Source organism: Trichechus manatus, unplaced genomic scaffold (assembly GCF_000243295.1).
Source record: "Trichechus manatus latirostris isolate Lorelei unplaced genomic scaffold, TriManLat1.0 scaffold00026, whole genome shotgun sequence".
Lineage (NCBI taxonomy): Eukaryota > Metazoa > Chordata > Mammalia > Sirenia > Trichechidae > Trichechus > Trichechus manatus.
In genome coordinates this window covers 19652112-19676968 of record NW_004443962.1, presented here as the reverse complement: position 1 = coordinate 19676968, position 24857 = coordinate 19652112, and the positions used below count along the sequence as shown (strand labels likewise).

Here is a 24857-nt window from a genome sequence, read left to right as displayed (position 1 = left end):
AACAAACTCTAATGGCATTGAAAAGAGAGATAGACTGCTCAATGATAACAGTAGCAGACTTCAACACACCACTTTCGGTGAAGGTCAGAACATCCAGAAAGAAGCTCAGTAAAGACACAGAAGAGTTAAATGCCACAAGCAACCAACTTGACCTCATAGACATATACCAAAACTCCACCTAACAGCAGCCAAGTATACTTTCTTTTCCAATGCACATGGAACATTCTCCAGAACAGACCACATATTAGGCCATAAAGCAAGCCTTAACAGAATCCAAAGCATCGAAATATTACAAAGCATCTTTTCTGACCATAAAGCCATAAAAGTGGAAATTAACAACAGAAAAAGCAAGGAAAAAAAATCAAACACATGGAAACTGAATAACACCTTACTCAAAAACTGTTTGTTTATAGAAGAAACTAAGGACAGAATAAAGAAATTCACAGAATTAAATGAGAATGAAAACACATTCTACCAGAACCTTTGGGACACAGCAAAAGCAGTGCTCACAGGTCAATTTATAGCAATAAATGCACACATCCAAAAAGTGAAAGGGCCAAAATCAAAACATTAACCTTACAACTCAAACAAGTAGAAAGAGAACAGCAAAAGAAGTTCTCAGGCACCAGAAGAAATCAAATAATAAAAATTAGAGCAGAATTAAATGAAATAGAAAATAGAGAAATGACTGAATGAGTTAACAAGACCAAAAGCTGGTTCTTTGAAAAGATCAACAAAATCGATAAACCACTGGCCAAACTGACAACAGAAAAACAGGAGAGGAAACAAATAACCTGAATAAGCAATGAGATAGGTGACATCACAACAGACCCAACTGAAATGAAAAGAATCGTAACAGAATAATATGAAAAATTGTACTCTAACAAATTTGAAAACCTAGAAGAAATGGACAAATTTCTAGAAACTCACTACCTACCCAAACTAACACAAACAGAGGTAGAACAACTAAATAAACCTATAACAAAAGAAGAGATTGAAAAGGAAATTTAAAAACTCCCAACAAAAAAAGCCCTGTCCCTGACAGTGTCACTGGAGAATTCTACCAAATTTTCAGCACTACTACTAAAGGTATTTCAGAGCATAGAAAATCATGGAATACTCCCAAACTCACTCTATGAAGCCAGCATAACCCTGATACCAAAACCAGGTAAAGATACCACAAAACAAGAAAATTACAGACTAATATTCCTCATGAACACTGATGCAAAAATCCTCAACAAAATTCTAGCCAATAGAATTCAACAACATATCAAAAAATAATTCACCATGACCAAGTGGGATTAATATCAGGTATGCAGGGATAGTCCAACATTAGAAAAACAATCAATGTAATCCATCACATTAAAAAAAAAAAAAAAGACAAGAACCACATGATCTTATCAATTGATGCAGAAAAGGCATTTGACAAAGTCCAGCACCCATTCATGATAAAAACTCTCAGCAAAATAGGAATAGAAAGGAAAATTCCTCAACATAATTAAGGGCATTTATACAAAGCCAACAGACAACATCATCCTAAATGGAGAGAGTCTGAAAGCATTCCCCTTGAGAATGGGAAAAAGACAAGGATGCCCTTTATCACCACTCTTATTTAACATTGTGCTGGAGGTCCTAGCCAGAGCAATTAGGCTAGAAAAAGAAATAAAGGGCATCCAAGTTGGTAAGGAAGAAGTCAAAGTATCTCTGTTTGCAGATGATATGATCTTATACACAGAAAACCCCAAAGATCCACAAGAAAACTACTGGGACTAATAGAAGATTTCAGAAAAGTATCATGATTCAAGATAAACATACAAAAATCAGTTGGATTCCTCTACACAAACAAAGAGAACTTAGAACAGGAAATCACCAAATCAGTACCATTTACAATAGCCACCAAGAAGATAAAATACTTAGGGATAAATCTAACCAGAGATGTAAAAGACCTATACAAAGAAAACTACAAGACACTACTGCAAGAAACCAAAAGAGACCTATATAAGTGGAAAAACATACCTTTGCTCATGGATAGGAAGACTCAACATTTTGAAAATGTCTATTCTACCCAAAGCGATCTACAGATACAATGCAAGCCCGATCCAAATTCCAACAGCATTTTTTTTTAATGAGATGGAGAAACAAATCACCAATTTCAAATGGAAAGGGAAGAGGCCTGGGATAACTAAAGCATTACTGAAGAAGAAGAACACAAGTGGGAGACCTCACACTACCTGATTTTAGAACCTATTATATTGCCATGGGAGCCAAAACTGCCTGGTACTGGTACAACAACAGACACAGAGACCAATGAAACAGAATTCACAATCCAGATGTAAATTCATCAACTTATGAGCAGCTGATATTTGACAAAGACCCAAAGTCTGTTAAATGGAGAAAAGAAAGTCTCTTTAACAAAAGGTGCTGGTATAACTGGATATCTATCCGCAAAAAAATGAAACAAGACCCATACCTCACACCATGCACAAAAACTAACTCAAAATGGATCAAAGACCTAAATATAAAATTGAAAATAATACAGATCATGTTAGAAAAAATAGGGACAATGCTAGGAGCCCTAATACATGGCATAAACACAATACAAACCATAACTAACAATGCACAAACACCAAAGAGAAACTACATAACTGGGAGTTCCTAAAAATCAAATACTTATGCTCATCAGAAGACTTCACCAAAAGAGGGAAAACACAACCTACAGACTGGGAAAAAAATTTTGGCTACAACAAATCCGATCAGTGTTTAATCTCTAAAATCTACAAGATACTGCAAAACCTCAACAACAAAAAGACAAATAACCCAATTAAAAAATGGGCAAAGGATATGAACAGGCACTTCACCAAAGAAGACATTCAGGTGGCTACCAGATACACGAGGAAATGCTCATGATCATTAGCCATTAGAGAAATGCAAATCAAAACTAGACTGAGATACCATCTCACCCCAACAAGGCTAGCATTAATCCAAAAAACACAAAATAATAAATGTTGGAAAGGTTGTGGAGAGACTGGAACACTTATACACTGCTGGTAGGAATGTAAAATGGTACAACCACTTTGGAAATCGATTTGGTGCTTCCTTAAAAAGCTAGAAATAGAAGTACCATACAATCCAGCAATCCTACTCCTCGGAATATATCCTACAGAAGTAAGAGTCGTCACATGAATAGATATAAGCACACTCATGTTCACTGCAGCACTGTTCACAATAGCAAAATGATGGAAACAACCTAGCTGTCCATCAAGGGATGAATGGATAAACAAATTACTGTATATTCACACAATGGAATACTATGCAAAGATAAAGAACTACGATGAATCTGCAAAACATCTCATAACATGGATGAATCTGGAAGGCATTATGCTGAGTGGAATTAGTCAGTTGCAAAAGGACAAATATTGTATGAGACCACTATTATAAGAACTCAATACATGGTTTAAACACAGAAGAAAATATTCTTTGATGGTTACAAGGGTGGGAAGGGAGGGAGATGGGTATTCACTACATAGACAGTAGATAAGAATTATCTTAGGTGAAGGGAAGAACAACACACAATACAGGGGAAGTCAGCACAACTGGACTAAACTAAAAGCTAAGAAGTTTCCTGAATACAGACAAACACTTTGAGGGACAGAGTAGCATGGGTGGGGGTCTGGGGACCATATTTTCAGGAGACATCTAGGTCAACTGGCGTAACGAAGTTTATTAAGAAAATGTTCTGCATCCCACTTTGGTGAGTGGCGTCTGGGGTCTTAAAAACTAGTGAGCAGCCATCTAAGATACATCAATTTGTCCCAAACCACCTGGAGCAAAGAAGAATGGAGAACACCAGAGACACAAGGAAAATACTAACCCAAGAAACAGAAAGGGCCACATAAACCAGAGACTCCATCAGCCTGAGACCAGAACTAGATGGTGCCTGGCTACCACAATGATTGCCCTGACAGGGAACACAACAGAGAGTCCTTGATGGAGTACGAGAAAAGTGGGGTCCAGAACTCAAATTCTAGTAAAAAGACCAGACTTAATGGTCTGACTGAGACTGGAGCAACTCTGGAAGACATGGCTCCCGGACTCTCCATTAGCCCAGAATGGAAACCATTCCCTAAGCCAACTCTTCAGACAAAGATTAGACTGGACTATGTGACATAAAATGATACTCGTGAAGAGAGTGCTTCTTAGCTCAAGTAGATACGTAGATACATGAGACTAAATGAACAGCTCTGTCTGGAGGCGAGATGAGAAGGCAAAAAGGGACAGGAGCTGGTTGAATGCACATGGGAAATCAGAGGTGGAAAGGAGGAGTGTGCTGTCACATTATAGGGAAAGCATCTAGGGTCACATAGCAACGTGTGTATAAATTTTTGTATGAGAAACTGACTTGAACTGTAAACTTTCACTTAAAGCACAATAAAAACAAACAAACAAATAAAACTTGGTTCTCGGAGGGCAAAAAAAAGACTCACTGATTCACATGAAGACACATTTATTTACATAATGTTCCAACTTAAGCAGAACTGCAAAGAAGGCAATGTTCATCTTAAGTAATGTTCCATTTTGGTTGTCCACTTCCATGCTGGGTACCTTGTCTGTTGCTCTCTTTCCCATCTATTCCCAATTTAAACTTACCTGCTTTATGTCTTACCCCTCAGATTCCTGACCTGAGACACAAGGTTACTTTGAGAAACTAATTTTTTTTCTCAGACAAACTTAATTGTCATTTAACACGGATATTCTGGAACCAGAGGTTTACCAGAAGAATGACACTCCTGAGAGAAATTCAAATATTGTGAGCATCACTGGCAGTGCGTATTTTTAGGAACAAGAGAATCTGTGTAGGATCATATCACACAAGTGGTCACTGATATTGAGAAGCATCTGTGGTGTTCCCACTCTCTATGCCTGTCCTTTCCCATTACCGAGCTAGGAAAGACCACTGGCTGGGAGGTCAGGAGATCTTAGCTCTAGAACCAGAGTCAGAGAATGAAACGCCATCTTGCCCAACAACCCACCTGATGAACAAATCCCCTCTGCAACATCCCTACCAAATGTTCATTCAGTATCTCCTTGAACACTTCTAATTACAGGGGACTCACTCCCTTCGGAGGCAGTCTATCCCATCTTAGCACAGCTCTGACTGCTGACAAACTTTCTTTTATTGAGTTGAAAAAAATCTCCTTACAGATTCCGATCACTGTTCCAGTTCTACCCTTCGGAGTCAAACAGAATAAGCTTATGTCTCTTCCTTGCAACCATCTTAAAAATAACTACCATTTATAGAGTGTATGTGAAGTAACTGTTCCAAGAACTTCACGTATAAATTCATTTAACCCTTGAATCAGCACCAAAAGGAAGGTGTGTCACTATTATCCCCATGTTATAGACAAGTAAATTAAGGTATAGAAAGGTTAAGTAATCACCCAAGATGACAAATTCAGTAATGGCTAAGCCCGAATTCAAGCCCAGTCACTCTGACTCCAGAGCTCAAGCTCTTAATCACTATATTATGCTGTCTTTGATACTCAAGTACTTGAGAATGACATATGATACCACGAGTCTTCTCTTTTGCAGCTGAACATCTCTGGGACCTTCAACTGTGGCTTTGTGTCCCTTCCCTGCCCTCATCATTGCTCCTCTGAATGCATCCCAGTCAGTCTATAGTCCTGGTGTAAGGTAGTTTCTAGAACAGACTGTTGTCTCTAGATGTGGAAAACAGATAATAATCAATAGAGACTAGAGCGAGTCTATCACCCCTCCTCATTTCAGGAATCATGAATGCAGCTTAAGTTTGCACCGCCTTTTTGATGGCTCATGGAGAACTTCCTGCAGACTAATTCTCTCGTTCCTGTTCGGCCTGTGCAACTTGAATCTGTAAAAATAAGGTGACTGGAATATGTGACCTCCAAGGACTCTTCCAGTTCTAAGCACCTAGGATCAAAGAATGTCTTACAAACTGCCACGTCAGGAAGGGACATGTTATCTGCAAGTTTTTTATCAGGCTTTCTTCCCATATGGCCTTCTCCATCAAGGGTTTCTGCAGTTTTGCCTCTGGGTGGTAGGGTGCTTTGTTCCTGAGATGGGGGCAGAGTTGGGACTCTAGAAGATGGTTTGTGGTGGAGTCTCCTTAAAATCTGCGAGGTGACTCCCAACCTTCCCTCTCACCTGTTGTCCTGTCCCTCCCTTCCCACAGCCCCCTCCCACCCCTTGCGCCAGGCCTCCAGGGTGCCTACACTCACCTGTGTGTACGAACATGTGCTTGACATAATTCTGTTTGGCGGTGAAAGTCTTGTTGCAGAGAGTGCACTCATAAGGCTTTTTTTCGCCCTGCCCACTGGCTGTGCTGTGGCCTGCGGATGGGGCCAGGGGCTGTGGCGCTGGCAGCTGTGCAGTAAAGGTCGACAAGCCTGGCTGGGACACTGTCACAAACTGGGTCTGCTGGCCTGTCAGGGGCTGCGGCAGGCTGAAGAGGAAAGGCTTGGGGCCGCTGCCCGCGGGCTGGGTAGTGAAGAGGGCCGGCAGGTAGGTGTTGCCGGCTGTGCCAATGACCTGTGTGTTGCTGGTCAAGGTCAGAGGCATCCTCAGGTTGCTGGTGAGGGTTTCTGTCTGGCGTAAGTAGAGCTGGGTACTTGGCAATGGCTGCCCGATGGACGTGTTGACCGAAGGCTGCTGCAAGACGCTCTTGTCGGAGCTGTTGCTGACAGTGATGACCGTGTTGTCCATCTCCACCTCGTTGCTTCTCTCCGGAGTAGACGCGCCTGTCTCTAGCGGGTGCGGCGGCGGGCCGCCCTCCACAGGGGCTTCCGTGGCCTGTTCGGGTTGAGCAGGCTCGGCCTGGCTGTCCCGTGCCACCCCGGCGAACTGCTGCTCCACCGAGTCGGGCTCGGTACCTATGGAGGAACTGACACCCGAGTCGAAGCTCTCGCCCTTGGGCTCACTCTCGGTGCCCTCGGCCTGGTCGGTGTCTTCCGTGCACTCCTCGGATTCGTTGCGCTCCAGGATCTGCACCCTTTGCTGTCCATAGTAGTCGTAATCGTCCTCCATCTCCTGCTTGATGTGGATGTTCCCCACCAGGGTCTGGATGCGCACGGGCCGGGGCTGCTTGCGGCAGTGCGTGGTCTCGGGCGTGGTGGACAGGTAGCGCTCCATCTGCTGTGAGCGCTCGTGGATGCGTGTTATCCAGCTGGGGTCTTCCATGTGGTGGTCGCGGGGCAGGCCAAGCGCAGTCTCGTGGTGGCTAACCACCGCACCGCTGTAGAAGGAGCGCTCGCCGCTGCCGTTCTGCATGGAGCACGCGTACAGCGCCGAGTAGATCCTGTCCACACTGTGCTGTGAGTGGCTCTGCAGGTAGCCCGACTCGGTGTCACTGCTCTGGCCCGACGTGCCTGACTCGGGGGTGCCTCGCGGTGTGTCCTGGCCTGAGTCCTGGATTCCAGGGAACACGTCGCCCACATTCTGCGACACAATGCGTGTGCACTCGTCGATGACCGTTTTGATCTGCAGGATGCTGGCGGCCGTGAGGATCTGCAGGGCTTCCGACTGCGAGACGCGCAGCACGCCGCTGTACATGAAGTCAATGAGCTTTTGTACCGACTGCACCGACACCACCGACGGGATCTCGATGTCGCTGTAGCCCAGCAGCAGCTTGTCCTGGAAGAAGGGGCTGCCTGCGGCCAGCACGCAGCGGTGCGCGCGCAGCATGCTCCCGTGGATGCGCACCGTCACGTCACAGAAGTGGCCACGGTTGCGCTGCTCGTTGAGGGTCTCGAGCACGGAATTGCTGAAGTTGTGAAGGTTGATGCTGTGAATGCGCTCGGTCATCCCCTTGCAACTTATGTCACCTGCAGCACGGCAAGACAGACAAAACAGGGTATGGGTCAGAGCTGGCTGGCTGCCTTCCTAACACCTAGGGCTCAGCTGGTAATGCTCATGGCTCCCAGAAGCACCCTCCTTGCATGCCCAAGCAGGGCTGTACGGGGAGATGGTCAGGGATGAAGTGGCAGGGATGATGGCCTAGTGAAACCACACGTTGACTTTTTTCCAATTCTGGCCTCAATGCAACAGCTATTTTTGGGTATTGAATTCATATTAATCTTATCCCAGAGTTTCAGCCAGAGTGGTCAGTTAAAGTAGAGGGTCCTAATAGCCAGACCGCTATTCTTACAACTTCAGCAAAGAAGAACTGACAGGCAAATAGAGGACTTGTTCTCATGGAACTCTCTACCTGTAAAAATGGCAAGGCAGGGGCATCTGCCTTCCTCCAGCTTCACAAGGGGGAAGGAGAATCAAGATCAACAGCCCAAGGCTGATTCCTATGAGGTGGAGGTCAGACATACCTCCTCTCTCCAACCTTTATACCAATTCTGACACCAGTCGTCCTTCCCATGACACTCTCTACTTCTCTGCTAGGTTCAATAATTCATTGCAATGGCCACACAGAACTCACAGATCATACTCACAGTTAATGGGGTTTATTAGGGAACTAACAGGTTACAATTCAGGATCAGGAAGGACTCAGAATACAGTTCTTTGGTCAGGACAGCTTCTCCACCATGCCTGTAGACAGGCCTCTCCATGGCCCTCAGCCTTTGGGCCTATCAGGCGTCTTGGGTTGGCCCGGGCTCTGCCTTCCTCAGGCAAGTGTCACAAACCTCTTTAGCTCTGCCCAGGGGGCACCCCACTCCACCAGTAAGCCTCGGCCCGGAAGGTGCTCAGCTCTCTCGCTCCGTGGGTCGCCAAGCCTACCGTAACTGCCTTGCTCTGTGGGCCTGGAATCTTTCTGCACTGTCTTGTGCTGGTCTCCTGTTTCTACTGCTGCCATTTCTCTGCTGCCGCTTTTCGCTGTCTTGCGCTGTCTCCAGTGTTACAGCTCTCTCTCTGTGTCTCCTGGGTGTAGGAGTTTCTGGCAGGGACCCCAGGTCCAAAGGATGCACTTCACTCCTGTCTCTTTTTCTTGGTGGTAGTGAGGCCCCTGGTCCACCTCTGGGACGGCTCATTTTAAGCCCAGCAGGATGGCAAAACTGACCAATCGCCTCGTTAGGGTTCCATACACCTTATTTGCATAGACCCATCCCCACAAGGGTGCCATGCACATTATTTGCATTTTTAGCAAGCTGTCCAATTCCCTTGGTGGGCCACAAGCACCTCATTTGCATAGTCCTATCCAGTCATTTGGTGGGAGTTACAAGACCATGGCGAGAAAGGCAGCCATCACAACACACTACCTAAGTACAGACCTGTGGGAAAGCTTACACTTCCCCCCAACTTATTGAAGTTCCTTATCTTATTCACAGACAGCAATATTCATAGTTAAAAAAATAAAGTCCTTTCCTATTAATTTACATAGCACATTACAAAAAACCCAATATATGCAAAAACTCTTGGATAATGCTACTCAGACTAAGATATCCACCCAATAGCTACTGTCATGTTTCCCAGCTGAAGGATGGGCTACAGTATGCTAACTATAGGAGCACTCTCCCCTGCTTCCCTTACTAGCACCATGTTTGAGCATTTTCTAGGGTGGCTCTGTGTGATATGGGTGGTTTTCTGAGTTTTCTGAGGCTTAATGACGAAGGAATGCTAAAAAGGTCAGAGATGGCAGCATTGACCCTAGAGAGTGGGGTGCACTACGTGATCATATCTATCGTTCAAACCAGGTACTTTTGAGCATGAAAAGGAGCACCATTAATAATTAGGCCAGGACAAGGATATATGATTGCCCCAGGCAATTGCCATGCTGTATCCACTTGCAAGAGGGGAGTATCAAACAGCTACCAGGAGGAGGAAGGCAACATATATATAGCTACTTGGAGGCTGTGGATGGTCTGACCCACTCCTATACTTCAGGCTGTGCAGAAAGAGATAATGTTGGTAACATCTGGATAACAGATTAAGAAGAAAACAGGTGGTTACAGCACTAAGTCTTAGTTCTTTCCTATTCTTCTACCTCGCCTCTCAGATGGCTCTAAAAATTTCTTCTGTCCAAGAATTGGATTCTTGGATTCCTCATTTCTTACCTTCACAACTTCCAAGAGCTCAGCCTGAGAACTGATTTCTGGCTTTGAACTCATACCCTTTGGTCCTCTGAGAAGCAACCCCAGAGGTTAATGGCCTGCAGACAGGAGGAATGCCCACCTCCTCAGGTTCCTTCTCCTTTGCTGTAGGTTAAAGGAACTACTCAGGGGAGTTTGAGCTCAACTAGCTTCTCCACCTTGCCTCACTCGGTCTCCTCATCCTGTCTGAGCTCAGTCAGTGTGACTACACCCTTTTAGATATCATTCATTTCTTTGTTCCCACCTTTACACAGTCAACCTTAAGTATATCCACTTAACTTCATATGCCTACAGGCTCTAGGTCCATGATCAGTCATACAATTTGCACTAATTTCTATAAGATAATTTTTTCCAACCTCCACCAGATCTGTTATGTGCCTGATATATTACATTAGGCTGCAACTTCCATCTTTTTCACTTATATAAAACAGACTCTCTTTGCCAGACTGAAGAATGATCGTGAATCCCTTTAATCGTGTTAATATAATATAAAATATGGCCCCAGAGGAAGGCATCAGCTCTCTTGCTCCACAGGCCAGGAAGCCCACTGCACTGTCTCCTGGTTCTGCGGCCTCTGCTGCTGCCATTTTTCTGCTACTGCTTCTTGCCATCTCCAGTGTTACAGCTCTCTCTGTTTCCTGGGTCTAGGAGGTTCTCAGCACAGGGATCCTGGGTCCAAAGGATGTACTCTGCTCCCATCTCTTCTTCTTGGTAGTAGTGAGGTCCCCCCTTTCCACCTCTGGGATGGCTCATTTTAAGCCTAGCAGGATGGTTAAACTGACCAGTCTCCTTGTTAGAGTTCCATACACCTTATTTGCATGGTCTCACCCACACAAGGGTGCCATGCAACTTAACTGCATTATTAGCAAGCTGTCTAATACACTTGGTGGGCCACAGACACCTTATTTGCATAGTCCCACTCAATCATTTGCTAAGAGTTAGACATCATGCTTGGTAAAGTAGAGGGTCAGTGAAAAAGAGGAAGAACCTCAACAAGAGGTACTGATACAGTGGCTGTAACAGTGGGCTCAAGCATAACAATGATTGTGAGGCTGGCGCAGGACCGGGCAGTGTTTCGTTCTGCTGTACACAGGGTCACTATGAGTCGGAACTGACTCGATGACACCTAACAACAAAAACAAGACTGTGGTGAGAAAACCCATATAAAAGTGATCCATTGCACCACACGAGCACTGTTCTAACTACTTTATGTATGTTATTCCATTTAATCCTCAAGATAACCTTATGAAGTAGGTAGTATTTTTACCTCCATTTTATAGATAAGGAAGCTGAGGCCAGAGAAACTAAGAAACACACTCAAGGCCACATAGGCAATAGGTGGTATGACTGACATTTGAACCCAGGCAATCTTGCTTTAGAGTCCAAACTCTTAACTGCTTCACTATATCATATGCCTCACTCTTGAATGAGGTCTGACCATTACGTGTCCACGGGTCTGCTGTAAAGTTGTGTGAAAGGGTTTGTCTACTATTCCCTGCAAAGACTTCTATACCTATCCATGACTTAGCACTGCTTTTGTGTTTCTAGGCCTTCAGACTCCAACATATCCCAGTCATCTAACTTAAGGGGCTTTTAAAAGTTTATAGATGGAACAATGCAAGAGATAAAACAACTTGTCCTGGCAGAAAGAGTAGAGTTTTTGATATATAATTTTACTACCACTAAGGCCTATTTCATTTAAGTAAAACAGTAAGTAGTAAAACTGGTGGTATCTGTGATAAAATCACCATCATTGAGTAGAAGTAATCACTTTCTCTTTGATAGACTTATTAAAAAAAACATTTTCCCACACAGGTGAAAACACTCTTTAAACACATATTTGCTTATAGCATGCACCAATCACAGTGTTACCACAAGAGATAACGCGTATGACAGAGTTGACTTTCAGAAAATTCTGGGAAGAAGTTTTATCTTAATTATTGTAATAAGTAATATCCCTGTAGTGTTTTACAGTTTACAAAATATTTTCACATGTAACATCTTATTTACTTTTTACAACAATCCTATAGGTTTTCAGGACAGATATTATTCCAATTAGACATAAAATTGAGCCTCTAAGTGTCTAAATAATTTGCCCAAAGTTTTACACATTAGTAAGTGGCAGGGTTGGGAGTAGAACCCAAGTTTCTTGATACTCTTTTTACTACGTAATATTGGATCACTGAGGAAGGAAACTTCGACTGTCCAAAGATCTCAGACCATCCTAATTCTTAGGACACAGAAGAAAAAATAAAGGCACTGGAAGTGATGATGAAGATTCCTTTAGAGATGAAAAATGGTCAACAGCAAAAGCTGTTATTATCTCACACACATTCACACCCCAAACACACATTTCCCCACACACATACACACAATCTTATAAAAAATTCAAACTGCTTGTTTGCTTGAACTGGATTGCAAATTTAGTCTATCTAAATAATCAGGCAACCCTATAGAGGTGATCACAAAAAATGATCTGTTAAATAGTCTGAGTTATGATTATTGTAGTAATGTGACCAATTCTATTAAAAACCACAGAGACAAACTCAAACCTGCACAGATATACAACCTGACAAGCCAAGGTGGATTTTTATAGATACAAGCTTTAAACAGCTCCGTGAGTATGCTGGCCCTACACCACAGAGAGCAGCCCTCAAAGGCTGAATCCGTTTTGCTGATGCGGGCGGGTACAGGGTACAGATGCAATGGGGTCCCTGCCTCTCCATTCAGGCGACTTCGTGCCTCCAGCACACAATGCTGAAGTAATTCCTTTCCCAGCCTTTCTCTTCTTTTTAACATTAATACAGTGGGAAAAAGTTTCTGCCACAGCAAGGCAAAGTCCAGGCTTTTGTGTAACACATTCTTTTCCTCCAGTGCACATTAATGTATAGATTCCAATGGAATAAATCTGAAATACTCTACTGTAGAAGAATTTTCTCCCATTGAAAACAAATCTTGATTAGATGGTTATTCAGGGACTGTATAGGAAGGAATGGTGTGAAATCGTCAACTCCTTTCTTTCCTAGACTAGCACTGAATAGGCAGTTGAGCTATTCAAAAAAAAAAAACAAAAAAAAAAACCTCTCAATTCTTCAAACCACAGAACTTCACATAGCTTATGTGTGTTGAGGGATGCACTCCCCCCCACCCCCTCAAAAAAATCCACAGTGGTATAAACATAGAACTGATGACAAAATGAAAAAATGATTAAAAAATATATATACAGTTCTCTGTGTGTTTTAAATAACAACCTACTTCTTTTTCACCAGAGTAGAAATACAGTCATTTATATAACGGCATTCACTAGAACCACGCAAGGCACAGTACAGCTGAAAGTGACGGTGTATTCTAAGTGACTGCATTCTCTGCCAGCGCACACTACGGATGGGGCAGGAGGGAGGCAAGGGAAAATCTGCCTGTGGTGAAACAGGAGATAGACGGCCTGACTCTAGGTTGCATGGACGCACCCCCGCCCCCCGTAAGCTGCGGGGGTCCAGGGAGAGGACTTAGCATGAGAATAAAACCTGCCGAGCACAAGGGAAAGTGGAGAAGAAAGGAAACAGCAGGCAATGCAATCTCTTTAATTAGGTGTGAAATCCAGCCCTTTCTCAGTCCGGAAAGCAAAAGGATGTATAAACGGAGACCGGTGCAAGGGTGAGGTGCTGGAGAGGGGACATGGGAACTGGAAGCCCCTGGGACTTGGGAGGAAACATCAGCTCTCAAATTAAAACCAACATAATTTCGGTCAAATCCACGGGTCTAAGTAGAATGGTGGGTTGAAAAGCCCTTGAGCATTCAATCTGGGGCACCAGGCTCAGAGGAGGTAAGTGGGTCAGCACGTGAAATAGGGCTAGGGTGGCCAGGCCTCCACGACCCAGCCTCAGACATTGTGCCCTTTTCTACACTGTACCTTGATACTTTTAGCATGCTGAAGTTGGTTTTTCATATATCCAGCCATTAATGATGATCTTCAAGCTGTCACATGTTGGAGCTGCTTACCAGGCTGGACACACTAGGGATGGACCAGCGCTCTCTGGAGAAAGCAGGGATGCATGTGGTAACTCAGGCCCTGACTCCCCAAATCCACATCCATGCCCTGCTGGGGACAAGACCTCTACTCCACCTATATGCTAAGGGGGAACTTGCTGGTCCGGTAGACTGTAGGAGGCATGGAGCTCGCTTGCTCACAGGATCGCCATTCAGAGCAGATGACCCTCACCTGCCCCACCTCTCTTGCTATCTCACTGGTGGCCTCACAATCTTTGGAGGGTGGCTGGGAGCATTGGGGAAATCACATCCGCAAGCGGGAGGTGGCAGGCAGAACAAGATGTCTTCCTCCCACCCTGGCTCCATACACCTACCATGTCCCAGCTGTCATGGCTCCTGCGCGGGGACCATGGGAGGTCATCAGCCTATGGCAAGGATGATGAAACGGTGTATGGTTTGGGCCATCTCCCAATTTCTTCTCTATCTGCAGATTGCCTAAGCCTAGCAGGTAGGAACCATCAGGGATTTCCCCACGTTTTAGCCATTGGTATCAGAACCCTTCTCATAAAACACAAATACATTATTCAATTTCCAGAAATGACTTTCAAACATATTTTTTAAGAAATACACTCCCCCTCACCCTCCCAAAAAATTATGAAAGTTGGAGACAGCCTCTACGTACTTTTATAGTCACTGCTTAGTATTTTAGCTGGGCAAACAAATTAAAATTACTAGCTTGTTTAAAGTGTTTAAGTTCATAATTAATCTTATAAATATAGAAATATTTGTATGTGTATGTACTTATTCAAATATAAATGTTATATCATATAACTTATATTTCTGATGTTAGTATTGTGGTTGGATATGTCTTTCATATGGCTTGAATTTTCATTCATGAAAGATTTCTAGAACACACTTCAAGCATTTAAAGATCCTTAAGAAATTCCCATCTGGGCTTTAGGGGTTATCAACATTTTTTTCATAAATGGACATGTTCATACTTACACAGGGATAATGTCAGAGGCTTTCATTAGAATCTCAAAGTGGCCTGTGTTCCTCGCAAATTCAGACCCACTGACTGAGAATCTCCTAAAGCTTAACGTATCTCTCTTTAAGCTGCTCTTGACTACATTCAGCCATAAAAGCCCAAAACTGATGCAACCTTCATGGTTACAGAGTGCTCCAGACAGGTCTGATGTGCCAGGCCTGTCCAGCTGCTATTTCCCTTTAACCTAAGTTGAGCTGACATTGTTTTAAATGATAAAGTCAACAATCTCAGTTAAAGTGGCAGCAGTTATCTTTTGGAAGACAGAATGATTGAAAAGGAAAAAAAAAAAGAATTGAAAGGGAATAGAGAAAAAAGAGAAGAAAAATATAAAGTACTGACGCTAGCTGAAGCTTGGAGGAATATGACAGCCATATCATTTTACGGATGTTGAAGTCAACCATTATTTACCAAAATTTGGTCTAAATCAGGTGTAATCAGAGTGCTTCCCCTTTGACAGTTAACACAAATCCATATAAGGACTAGGAAATACTGTTTAACATTTCTGACTGTTAAACAGATAATGTGGTATAAACTGATAAAAACTAAATACAAACTCAAAGAGCACTTCCAATCCTGCCAATAAAACAGAGTTCATCTGACTTGAGAGGCTGACTTGAAAACTCTACAGTACTTTAGTCAGGTAGCCAGCTATCCTTCTTCCCTCCCTCTCCTCCCCCACTCCCTCCCTCCCTCCCTTCCTCCCTCCTTCCTTCCTCTGCTGTTACATCATTAAGTTTCATGTAGCTTCAAGTATGAGGAACAAGGGAGCAAAAACTGTGAACGAGGAACAAATTTGTCCTATGATCCTCAGGCCCAACCCCAAATCTGGACTTATCCTCCACTCCTGACCTCCTTTTCTTTTCTTCACTTTGTCAAAAAGTAAAAGCTTTAAATGTTGTCTGAAGGCTGGGAATAGATTAATACGTTTAATAGACTGATCAATTTTCAGGTCCAAAGAAAGAAGCCATTCCAGAAAAAAGCTTTTTCATTTGTCCCTAGTGGCTCTGGGCTTCTTCAGCCCCAGTCTTTACCTGTTGTTACCTCTGAGAGGGACTGAGAAAGGCCTGATCATACGTCAAAAACTACAAATACAAGTGACTGATGAAGTTGCTTTTCAGGTCACTTGAATTTTCAGATTCATTAGTGAAACATTTACTGAGAATACTACTGTGTAAAAGGACATAAGAACATAAATGATTTTAAACATAAAACAATGGAAGAAATTAATCCATAAGGACCTTTGATACTCGAAATGTATATTAATCAACCTCTCCCAGAGCTCAGTGCTCAGAAAATCTGTGTTCTACTTTTATCTTTTTGGACACTATGAATCTTGTAACGTGGCTCTGTTTAGCAGGGAGCCTACGATCAAAATTTAGGCCAAATTCTAGCAATTATGTAGGACCTCATGGTATGCTTTTCTATGTAAAATTTACCCACAGACCCATTCTATTGCCAATTTCCTATTTTACCTCTCCTCTGATTTCTTCTTTATGTCTGCCCCTGACTCATGGTGGCTGCATGCACAACCCGGGAAATGCTGCCCAGTCCCTTACCATCCCCATGATTGGGTGTGCATAGGACCGTTGTGGTCTACATGGTTTTCAATGGCTATTTTCAGAAGTAGATGTTAGGCCTTTCTTCCTAGACTGTTTCAATCTGGAAGCTCTGCTAAAACCCGTTCAGCATCATAGCAACACACAAGCCTCCATTGATGGATGGGTGGTGGCTATTTGAGGTGCATTGGATGGGAATTGAATCCGGGTCTCCCGCATGTAAGGTGAAAATTCTACCACTAAACCACCACTGCCCCCCATTTTATTCTTTTTAGTTGTATATAAATATATTTTTCTATACATTTATTAATACATTGAGTATTCTTTTAAGCAAACATAAATCCTTTTAGTTATAATTGAACAATTCATCAATAAGTTAATTGAGCATAAACTAATGAAATCAATTATAGAAATAAGTTACAACTTCAGTTTGGGGTATTATTAAACTACTTGTTTTATGAATTTGTATGCTTTGAGCATCTGATTCCAGTGGAATAAAACATTGAGAGTTCAAACACCTCCTCTACTCTCTTACAATATAGCTTGTGAAAGCTGAGTTTTAACTCTGTGAACAAAGGCATTGGAGAGCTATAATTTCAGACAGCATTCTGAAAGATACCTGTGCCCTCATTCCAAAGTTTAAATGAAATAGCTCTTCTTGAGGAGGGAGGACCTGCTGGGACTAAAGAGAAAAGTCAGTGAAATCTGAGGTTGAGGCCTTTAAATCCTCTTATACTGTAAACCTTTTGAGACACCTTTTTAGGAGTTTGGTCTTTTTTTCCCCTCTAAAGCTCTTTCCTTACAAATTTAGCTGCTGCCCTATTATAACCTTTTCCTTTGTTAACTAAATCTGGGGGAAAAAAACAGAGATGCTGCATCTGTGGGTGGGATACAAAAAGGAACAAAAGGATCTACTTAAACTCACAAAGTTAGAGTTTGAACTTGGCCTTGGATCAGGCCTTAAAGAAGGATCTATATGTTCAAATGTACAGTTTATAAGGATCCTTTATGTTGCTTGAAAAGAAATTATAAATTTTAAAAGTGACTACATAAAAATCAGCATCTTCTTACTTAGTAATCTGGTCTTCTTTTGATCTCTACATCATCATATACTTCTTTTAGAGGAAAAACAAATTTTGAACTTCAGTGAGTTCAAAGATCCAGTATAACTCCCAGGAATGGCATTCCTTTGGAAAATATCATCAACTAATGATGAAAGATAGTAAGAAATTAATTTTTTTTACTTTGGGAAAACATGCATCTGGACTTCAATGAGCGAGCAAACAGGCCCCACGGTGACATTTTAAAAAAGCATTCTAACTAGAATAATCACAGAGCATCCCAATCCACAGAATTTCCTTTAATCCTCTGTTGTGCTATTCAAAAACTGCTTTTGAAGCAGGTTTTCAGATTCATGCTCAAATGTTTTCTTTGCTTGATTCTTCCTGGGAAAAAATATTGCTTCCAATATGACAAACGGTTTTTAAGCATAGCTCTGTTGGCAGGAGGGGGCTGCAATATTTATCTATGGAAGGTGTGGCCTTGAGCCAGGATTAATCAAACCAAACCAAACCCATTGCCGTCGAGTCAATTCTGACTCATAGTGACCCTATAAGACAGAGCAGAACTGCCCCATAGGGTTTCCAAGGAGTGGCTGGTGGATTTGAACTGCTGATCTTTTGGTTAGTAGCCAAGCCCTTAACCACTGCACCACCGGACCAGGATAGACTGTTTTATTCAGGAGTGAAGGACTACCATCCCAACGCAACAAGGAAAAGCCAAGAAAAAAGGTGTCTCTCTTTTTCTACATGACTGGCTTTCTGGAAGCACAAAGATGATGACATGTGTGCCAGTTCAAGAGAGTAACTGAAACTCCATCTCATCTGCCCACCCAGGGTGATCCATTATAGAACCAGGCACAGGAATTCCTTACGAAAGAGCCAGATGTAAGTTCCTTTTTGGCTCATGCTGAGAGATGAAGAGGAGCCTAAATAAGTGTTGTCTGATAGAACTCGCAACCCTGGGAAGTCCTGGTAAATAGGTGAAGTAGAAGGCATACTTTATAAGTATTCTACTAAGGAGTAAGGTTTTATAATTTTTATTGTTTAAATATTATAGGAAAAAAAGACTTAAAGGTCAGAGATCTTAAGCTTTAAGAATCTTCGATAGTGATAGTTAACATTCTAATTATCTGCTCTCTCTTCACTGACTTGATTTGATTTGGTCTTATATTCTCTTTTCTCCCTAAATAAACTCTCTGTGCTAATCCAAGAGGTGGTCGTTTTGCTATCTTTTGCACATGTTGTATTCATTCTTAATTCTCTTCTTCTGCTGAATTGGTCCTGAGTTATGAAATTATTGGGCTTTCTTTACACACCAAATCTTATGTACCCTTCAAGAACCCTAAACAAAGCACTTCTCTGTGAAACCTTCTTTGATGACTGGAGTCCATCCTGAGTTCTCCCTTTTCCTAAATCCTACTAGTTGGTGAGGTAATAAACTGAGATACTAATTTCTGGTTTGTTTCTCCTGAATCAGAAAACTTTCATGATAATAAGGTAATTTTCTTCTGCCTTTATCTATGAGTAAGAAGGGCCAAGCTTTGGATACAAGTTCTGGGCTCCCTTGCCCAAGGAAGGTGTGATTTCAGATCTCAAATCAGAAGTTAAACTCTAAAGACAAAGTCTTAAGACAAAGGGCTTTATTTGAAGGGATCCAGGTTCACTAGTGCGAATTAGCTCAGCTCTTCATGGGGTGAGGAGGTGCTTTGGTGTTAGAACTAGGTGGCCTGACTCAGGAGAAAGAGAGTCATCTTCCCCTCAAATGGGGAAGGTGCCAAGGTTTGATGTCTCAGCTTACACAACTCCAGTTGGGACGATGGATTTAGATGGTGGCTGGGCATGTTTAGTGGCAAAGACCACTGTGAAGGGCTTCTCTGAGCCCAGCTAATGCATCAGTGACTGGCTGTCAGAAGGACGAGGCTCAGTGGCATCTCTGTGGGGTAGACAAGCAATGTCAATGACGGAGACCACCATGGATTAAGAAACAGACCCTTGCCTAGATTTTCGGAGTTTTGTACAAGACTAGGGAGGGGAAGGGAGTCCCTACACTTGACTGAATTCCATGCTAACTTAGTGATAGGGCCTCAGATTTAATTTGATTTAGAAAAATAAGGAATGTTTCTTGCACCTGAACAGTTAGGAACAAATTTGAACTTGTCACAAATGTTCACAACTTGTTTCACAATTCAGTCTTTAGCAGTATTTTATAATCTCTTTTTTTTTTTTTCATTTGTGTCTGTCTTATTTTTATAAGAAGACTCCAAGCTCCCTGAAGGCTAGTACCTTGCCTTGTTATAATTGTAACTATGTAACTACAAATACAAATATATGTATATATGTATGTGTGTGTGTATTTGGATTCCTCACACTGCCTAGCACATTTCTTCACATTGAGTAGATCCAATCTGATTACTTGTTTGGTCAACTCTCCACTGCACTTCACAAACATGCTGGCAATAAGTGGGAGCCTCAGGGTGCACCTTTTCTTTGAGGTGTGTCTACATGCCGTAGACCCAGGAGATCTGTCCAGCCCCTGAAGTTCTGTGTAATACTTTTCTCCCTCTCCCTTACTACCTTCCCTCTCACATCAGGGGACAGCCATAGTTCTATTTTAGGTATGAATTTAAGGTCAAAGGCAATGAGTTTTTTGTGTGTTCATTGAATTCCCACAAACTGTGCTCATTCATTTACGATTCCTGACACATGCGATGCTATTATCCCCACTTCCCTGTTCAATTTCCCCCCAGAGACAGCTCAATGAGTTCTCCTGTCATCTGAGAATTTAGTGGAATTCAAAGCTGACCACACCTTGTGACCCAAGGGAGAGAAGATGACCAACCCGTGATATGATATAAAAATGATCAGACCAAGCTCTCACCACATTGGCTAACTTAGGGAAGCTAAACTGCTTTGGCAACAGGTATTACAGGGATATCTATCAATAAACTTTGATAATGGGCTTTTATATTTACGTTAACAGCGTCAGGGATTGCTTAGCATATTTTCTCTTGGTGGCCACTGGGTGTCCTCATTTACAAAGCAAATATGCCATGTTTAGTGTAGGTCATTGGAGAGAATAAAAGACACCAGTTTTCTCCTCGGCCTTTCACATACTAGACATAAACTTACTGCTGAACTCACAACCAGGTTAGCCATTAGGACTGTTTAAGAACCTTCAGGTCAAACTGTTAAGGCTGAGAACCAAAAGTAGCTTCTGCAGCATCCAGACATGAATTTAAAAGGCTGTTTCCTCAATAGAGGGGACTGTGATCAAGCTATTAGAAACAGCCCCTATTCATTTGAAAATTGGCATGGGATTTTGACTATCTGCCGAGAGAGCCAGCAGAGAGGAGCAGAGAAGGTCTTAATTTATTCTTGAAAGAAAAGAGAACACTAAATCTCTCCATGGGATATTTGTTAGATTCTGTTTTTATCTCAACTTGTCTGAAAACCAATTAAAAATAATAATGAGAAAGATAAAATATGTCCTTTGCCTGGGAAACCTGAAATAATGTGAAAAATTACAATGAAAAAATGTGAAAAAAAAGTACAATGAGCTGGGTCAGTATGATTATCAATCATTTCATATTTAAAGACAGAGTTAAGTCATTCCTTTGTGGACCAGTTATCCCATCTGTGAAATGAAGATGCTAGTGCTTCACAGAGATGTTGCAGAGACAAATGGAATATGAAGGCACTTAGGGTTCTAGGAAGAGAAACTGTACAAGGGATAGGCTTAGGCCATTACTAATATTCTAACTGTGGTTGAGTCACAGTTGTGTGACTTGTCACTGATGGTGGGCAGGAATCAAGGCCAGAACTCATGCAGCCAACAAATGTTTATGGATTCGCCCACTTCCAGGCACCACGTGAGATATGGCTCCCAAGGCCCCAGGACAAGGAGATGAGCTGACACTCTAGAACCTCATGGTGCCCACGGCCCAGTTTTGTGCTCTCGAATGTGGCTTCCCGCATCCCTAGGAGTGTCAGTGCTGCTAAATTTATACTTGTATTCACCTCCTCACCTGGCAAAATTTTCATTTTTGAGGTACACAACTACTATTAAATATGCAAAAGTACTTGCCTTCAAATGTTGTACTTAGTCAACTAGCTAACCTTTTTCAAGTAGTTAACTTTACTGTAATCAGTTTTTTTTTCACTAATGCCCATTCCCAGCTTAATTATTATTTTCTGGCAAGTTATTTCAGTATCTAAATTATCAGTATAATTCCGTGCCATAACCAACAATCTCTACAGATAGTATCAAGGAAACTAGGAAGATCTGTGAGCTGTGGACCGCCTTTTAGAGAGATGCTGTAGTCTTATTGGCTTTGTTTAACAGCCTTTTCTGTTTTTAAACGACCCCCCACCCCCATACCTCTGGTATAGCAGCCTGTAATTCTTAACTGTTTAAATGCGCAACAATGCACAATGGCCAGATCACTTCACCCTGAGATTCTACTAAAGGAACACAGTATACTTGGAGTGTAGGGAGAAGTGTCTTACATCTTTTAAAGATCCTTAAATCCCTGGGATTTATAGCATTTTTCAACTCTTTAATTAGTAGATTCATTTGCATAGCCCCCCTGGTTGTATTTTACCCTAACCCTTCTCTCCCTTTGGTTTCCTCAGTTTGCTTCTTTAATTTCACTTTTATAACTTCTGGAGGCTCAGTGGCTGAACACTACACAGCGCAGGCCTTATCTGATGTGCCGGCGCCTGGTTTTGTCTAAGACACACTGGTGTTTTGTTCTTAAAGTACAGGACTGATGTTCTGAAACCTAGACTCCAACACAAAGGAGATCATTAGCTCGTTTTAAGTGTCTCTTTTCTTCCCTCCTGGCCTCCTCCTACCCACCCCAACATTTCCTCAGTCTTACGCACCGGCAGCAGATGGCAACCATATTCCAGAGCTGAGCATATACAAAATCATGCCACTGAGAACAGAGTAGCTTTAAAGTTAGTTTTCTATTCAAGTGGGATGGCTGAAACTTCTGGAGCAGTGAACTCATCTCTCATTCATTCAACCCTCTGTTCACTCAGCCAGGAATTTGTTTTCCTACACATCTTTCCACTGTCCGGCTCATTGAGGGACGGTGGGTGTGAAGCAACTCTCTGAAGGGCCCTTGCGGCAGGAGGGCACTGAAATGTTATGCCAAGTGCTTGCTTCCCTGGGCCCGCTCTGCATGCTGCTAATCAAATCATGCCAATCCCATGAGAGGAGCTTGGGAGTCCTGCGTGTGGGAGGTGGATGTCCCAAGAACTGTCTCCTTGCTAGACTAGCAGTCACATGCTATATTCCATAGATGGAGATTAGACCCAGGGAAAGGGTGAAACAAAGGGCCGCAGAAAATGGCGCAGGACGTTACAATAATGGGAGGTGGCAGTGGGAAAACCTTTCCTTTTTGTTGTTTCAAGGTTTGCTGGAGCTTTCTCCTAATCATCTGTTTGAGCATCTTGAAAATAAGTATCTATTTCCATGATATCTATAAAAAACAGGCACCAGATTATACTACAAAGTTGACATTAACCCTGCCATATTGCCACTAGAATCAAAATATGTAGCAGTTTACATCCAACAGAAAGCTATTTTGTTTTCCCAACATAAAAACCCGAGGGTATCTGTGAAGCACTTTATTTTGTAGGTCTGCTGAACAATAAAAAAATCAGGTAGCAAATTCGTACCTATACTTTTACAAATGGCGAAATGTTCACAGATGCATAATGTCCTTACCTTTGCTCAGTTCTCCCCAGCACATCCATCCATCCATCCATCCATCCATCCTTCCATCCATCCATCCTTCCATCCATCCATCCATCCAACAGATACTTGCTGAGCACCTACTAAGGCTAAGTACTCTGCTGGAGGCTAGGAGTCCAGCAGTGAAAAAGACAGACAGGATTTCTGCCCTCACAAAATTTCTTCCTCTTCGACAAAATAAACTTTAGTAATTTAACCGCTACAATGTTATTTGAGGACTAGGAGTAATTCATCTTACCTAGTATTTCTTCTGAATCTGTCTCCGATTTCTGGAAGGTCCAGACTCCTTTAACCAAGAAGTTAAAGAAGTTGAAGCTCTCTATTTCTATCGTTATACTCATTTGCTTTTCAGCTACAATGTTGACAGCTCAGATTGCAACTGCTATCATTTTTTTGTGGGGGGAGGGGAGACCGTAACCCTGAGGATTGTTACTTTTCAGGTTACGCATATATTTTCTCTGTAAATATTGTACCATCTAATTTGTGTCTTTGGATTCTGCTGATTAGCCATCAACGTGTGATTTAAAGAATACTGTATATGACATGCAGAAATCATGACTCAGTGAGTTATTATTTTAAAACCCTCACTTGGGATTTATACAGACTGCACAGAATCCAGCTTAGCATTTGATCTGCTACCATTACTAAGAGACTTGTAAGTAAAGTTCTATACCCATGTGTCTCCAGAATTCTATAGTCAGCAGCAAAATTGTGTAGGAGTAAGAGAAGCAAACGTCCAAAATTCTCTCCCTGCATTACCAAAAACTCTGTGGGTCCTGTGAGACAGGCAAGGCTCGCTTGCTGTAATGAGCCAGCAGGTCATACTGAATTTCTTAAGATTACAGTATTTTAGTTTATTTTCAACAACTAAACTGGTTCAGAATGAAGGACAGGTGAGCAGGGTGTTTAAGAGCAATTCTCCTCTGTAATCAAACACATTCACTCATCTAACTTTGCTTTTCTTTTGAATTATTTCAAAATAGTCTGAAGTCATCAGGAAACTGTCTTTCAAGAAGATGAGAGATGTTTTCTGTATTGTAAGGCCGTCTCTTTGGAAAGAGTTCTCTGTTGTGGAAGCACAGTGGTCTGTCCACTCTCAGGGTCTGCTGTGTTGCCTCTTCAGGTATTAGGGCTGAAGGCGGCCGCAGTGAGAGGACAGGTAAGGTCACAGTAGGCCATGCACACAGTCCACAATGTATTCAGAGGTGGATAGCACACAGTCATTTCCTAGAATTTGGAAGTCTCTCCTTGGTTAGAATGCACTTGAGGACAAGAAGCAAGCAAAATACTTATAGGTTTATACTGTAAACCTTCTCCTACCAAGAAGGGCGAATTCAGAAAAGGTTCTTAACTTCTCTGAGCTTCAGTTTCCTT

General features: G+C 42.4%; 1 protein-coding gene across 13 annotated transcripts in view; it reads right to left on the bottom strand.

Moving 5' to 3' along the window:
• ZBTB20 (zinc finger and BTB domain containing 20) overlaps positions 1 to 24857 on the bottom strand; it is a 920614-nt gene that overhangs the window by 13475 nt on the left and 882282 nt on the right. For all 13 annotated transcript variants that reach the window (XM_023728689.1, XM_023728690.1, XM_023728687.1 and 10 more), the window contains one exon: positions 6255 to 7856. In XM_023728689.1, coding sequence (XP_023584457.1) covers positions 6255 to 7836 — 1582 coding nt within the window. In that variant the 5' untranslated portion in view covers positions 7837 to 7856. The remainder of the gene's footprint in view (positions 1 to 6254; positions 7857 to 24857) is intronic.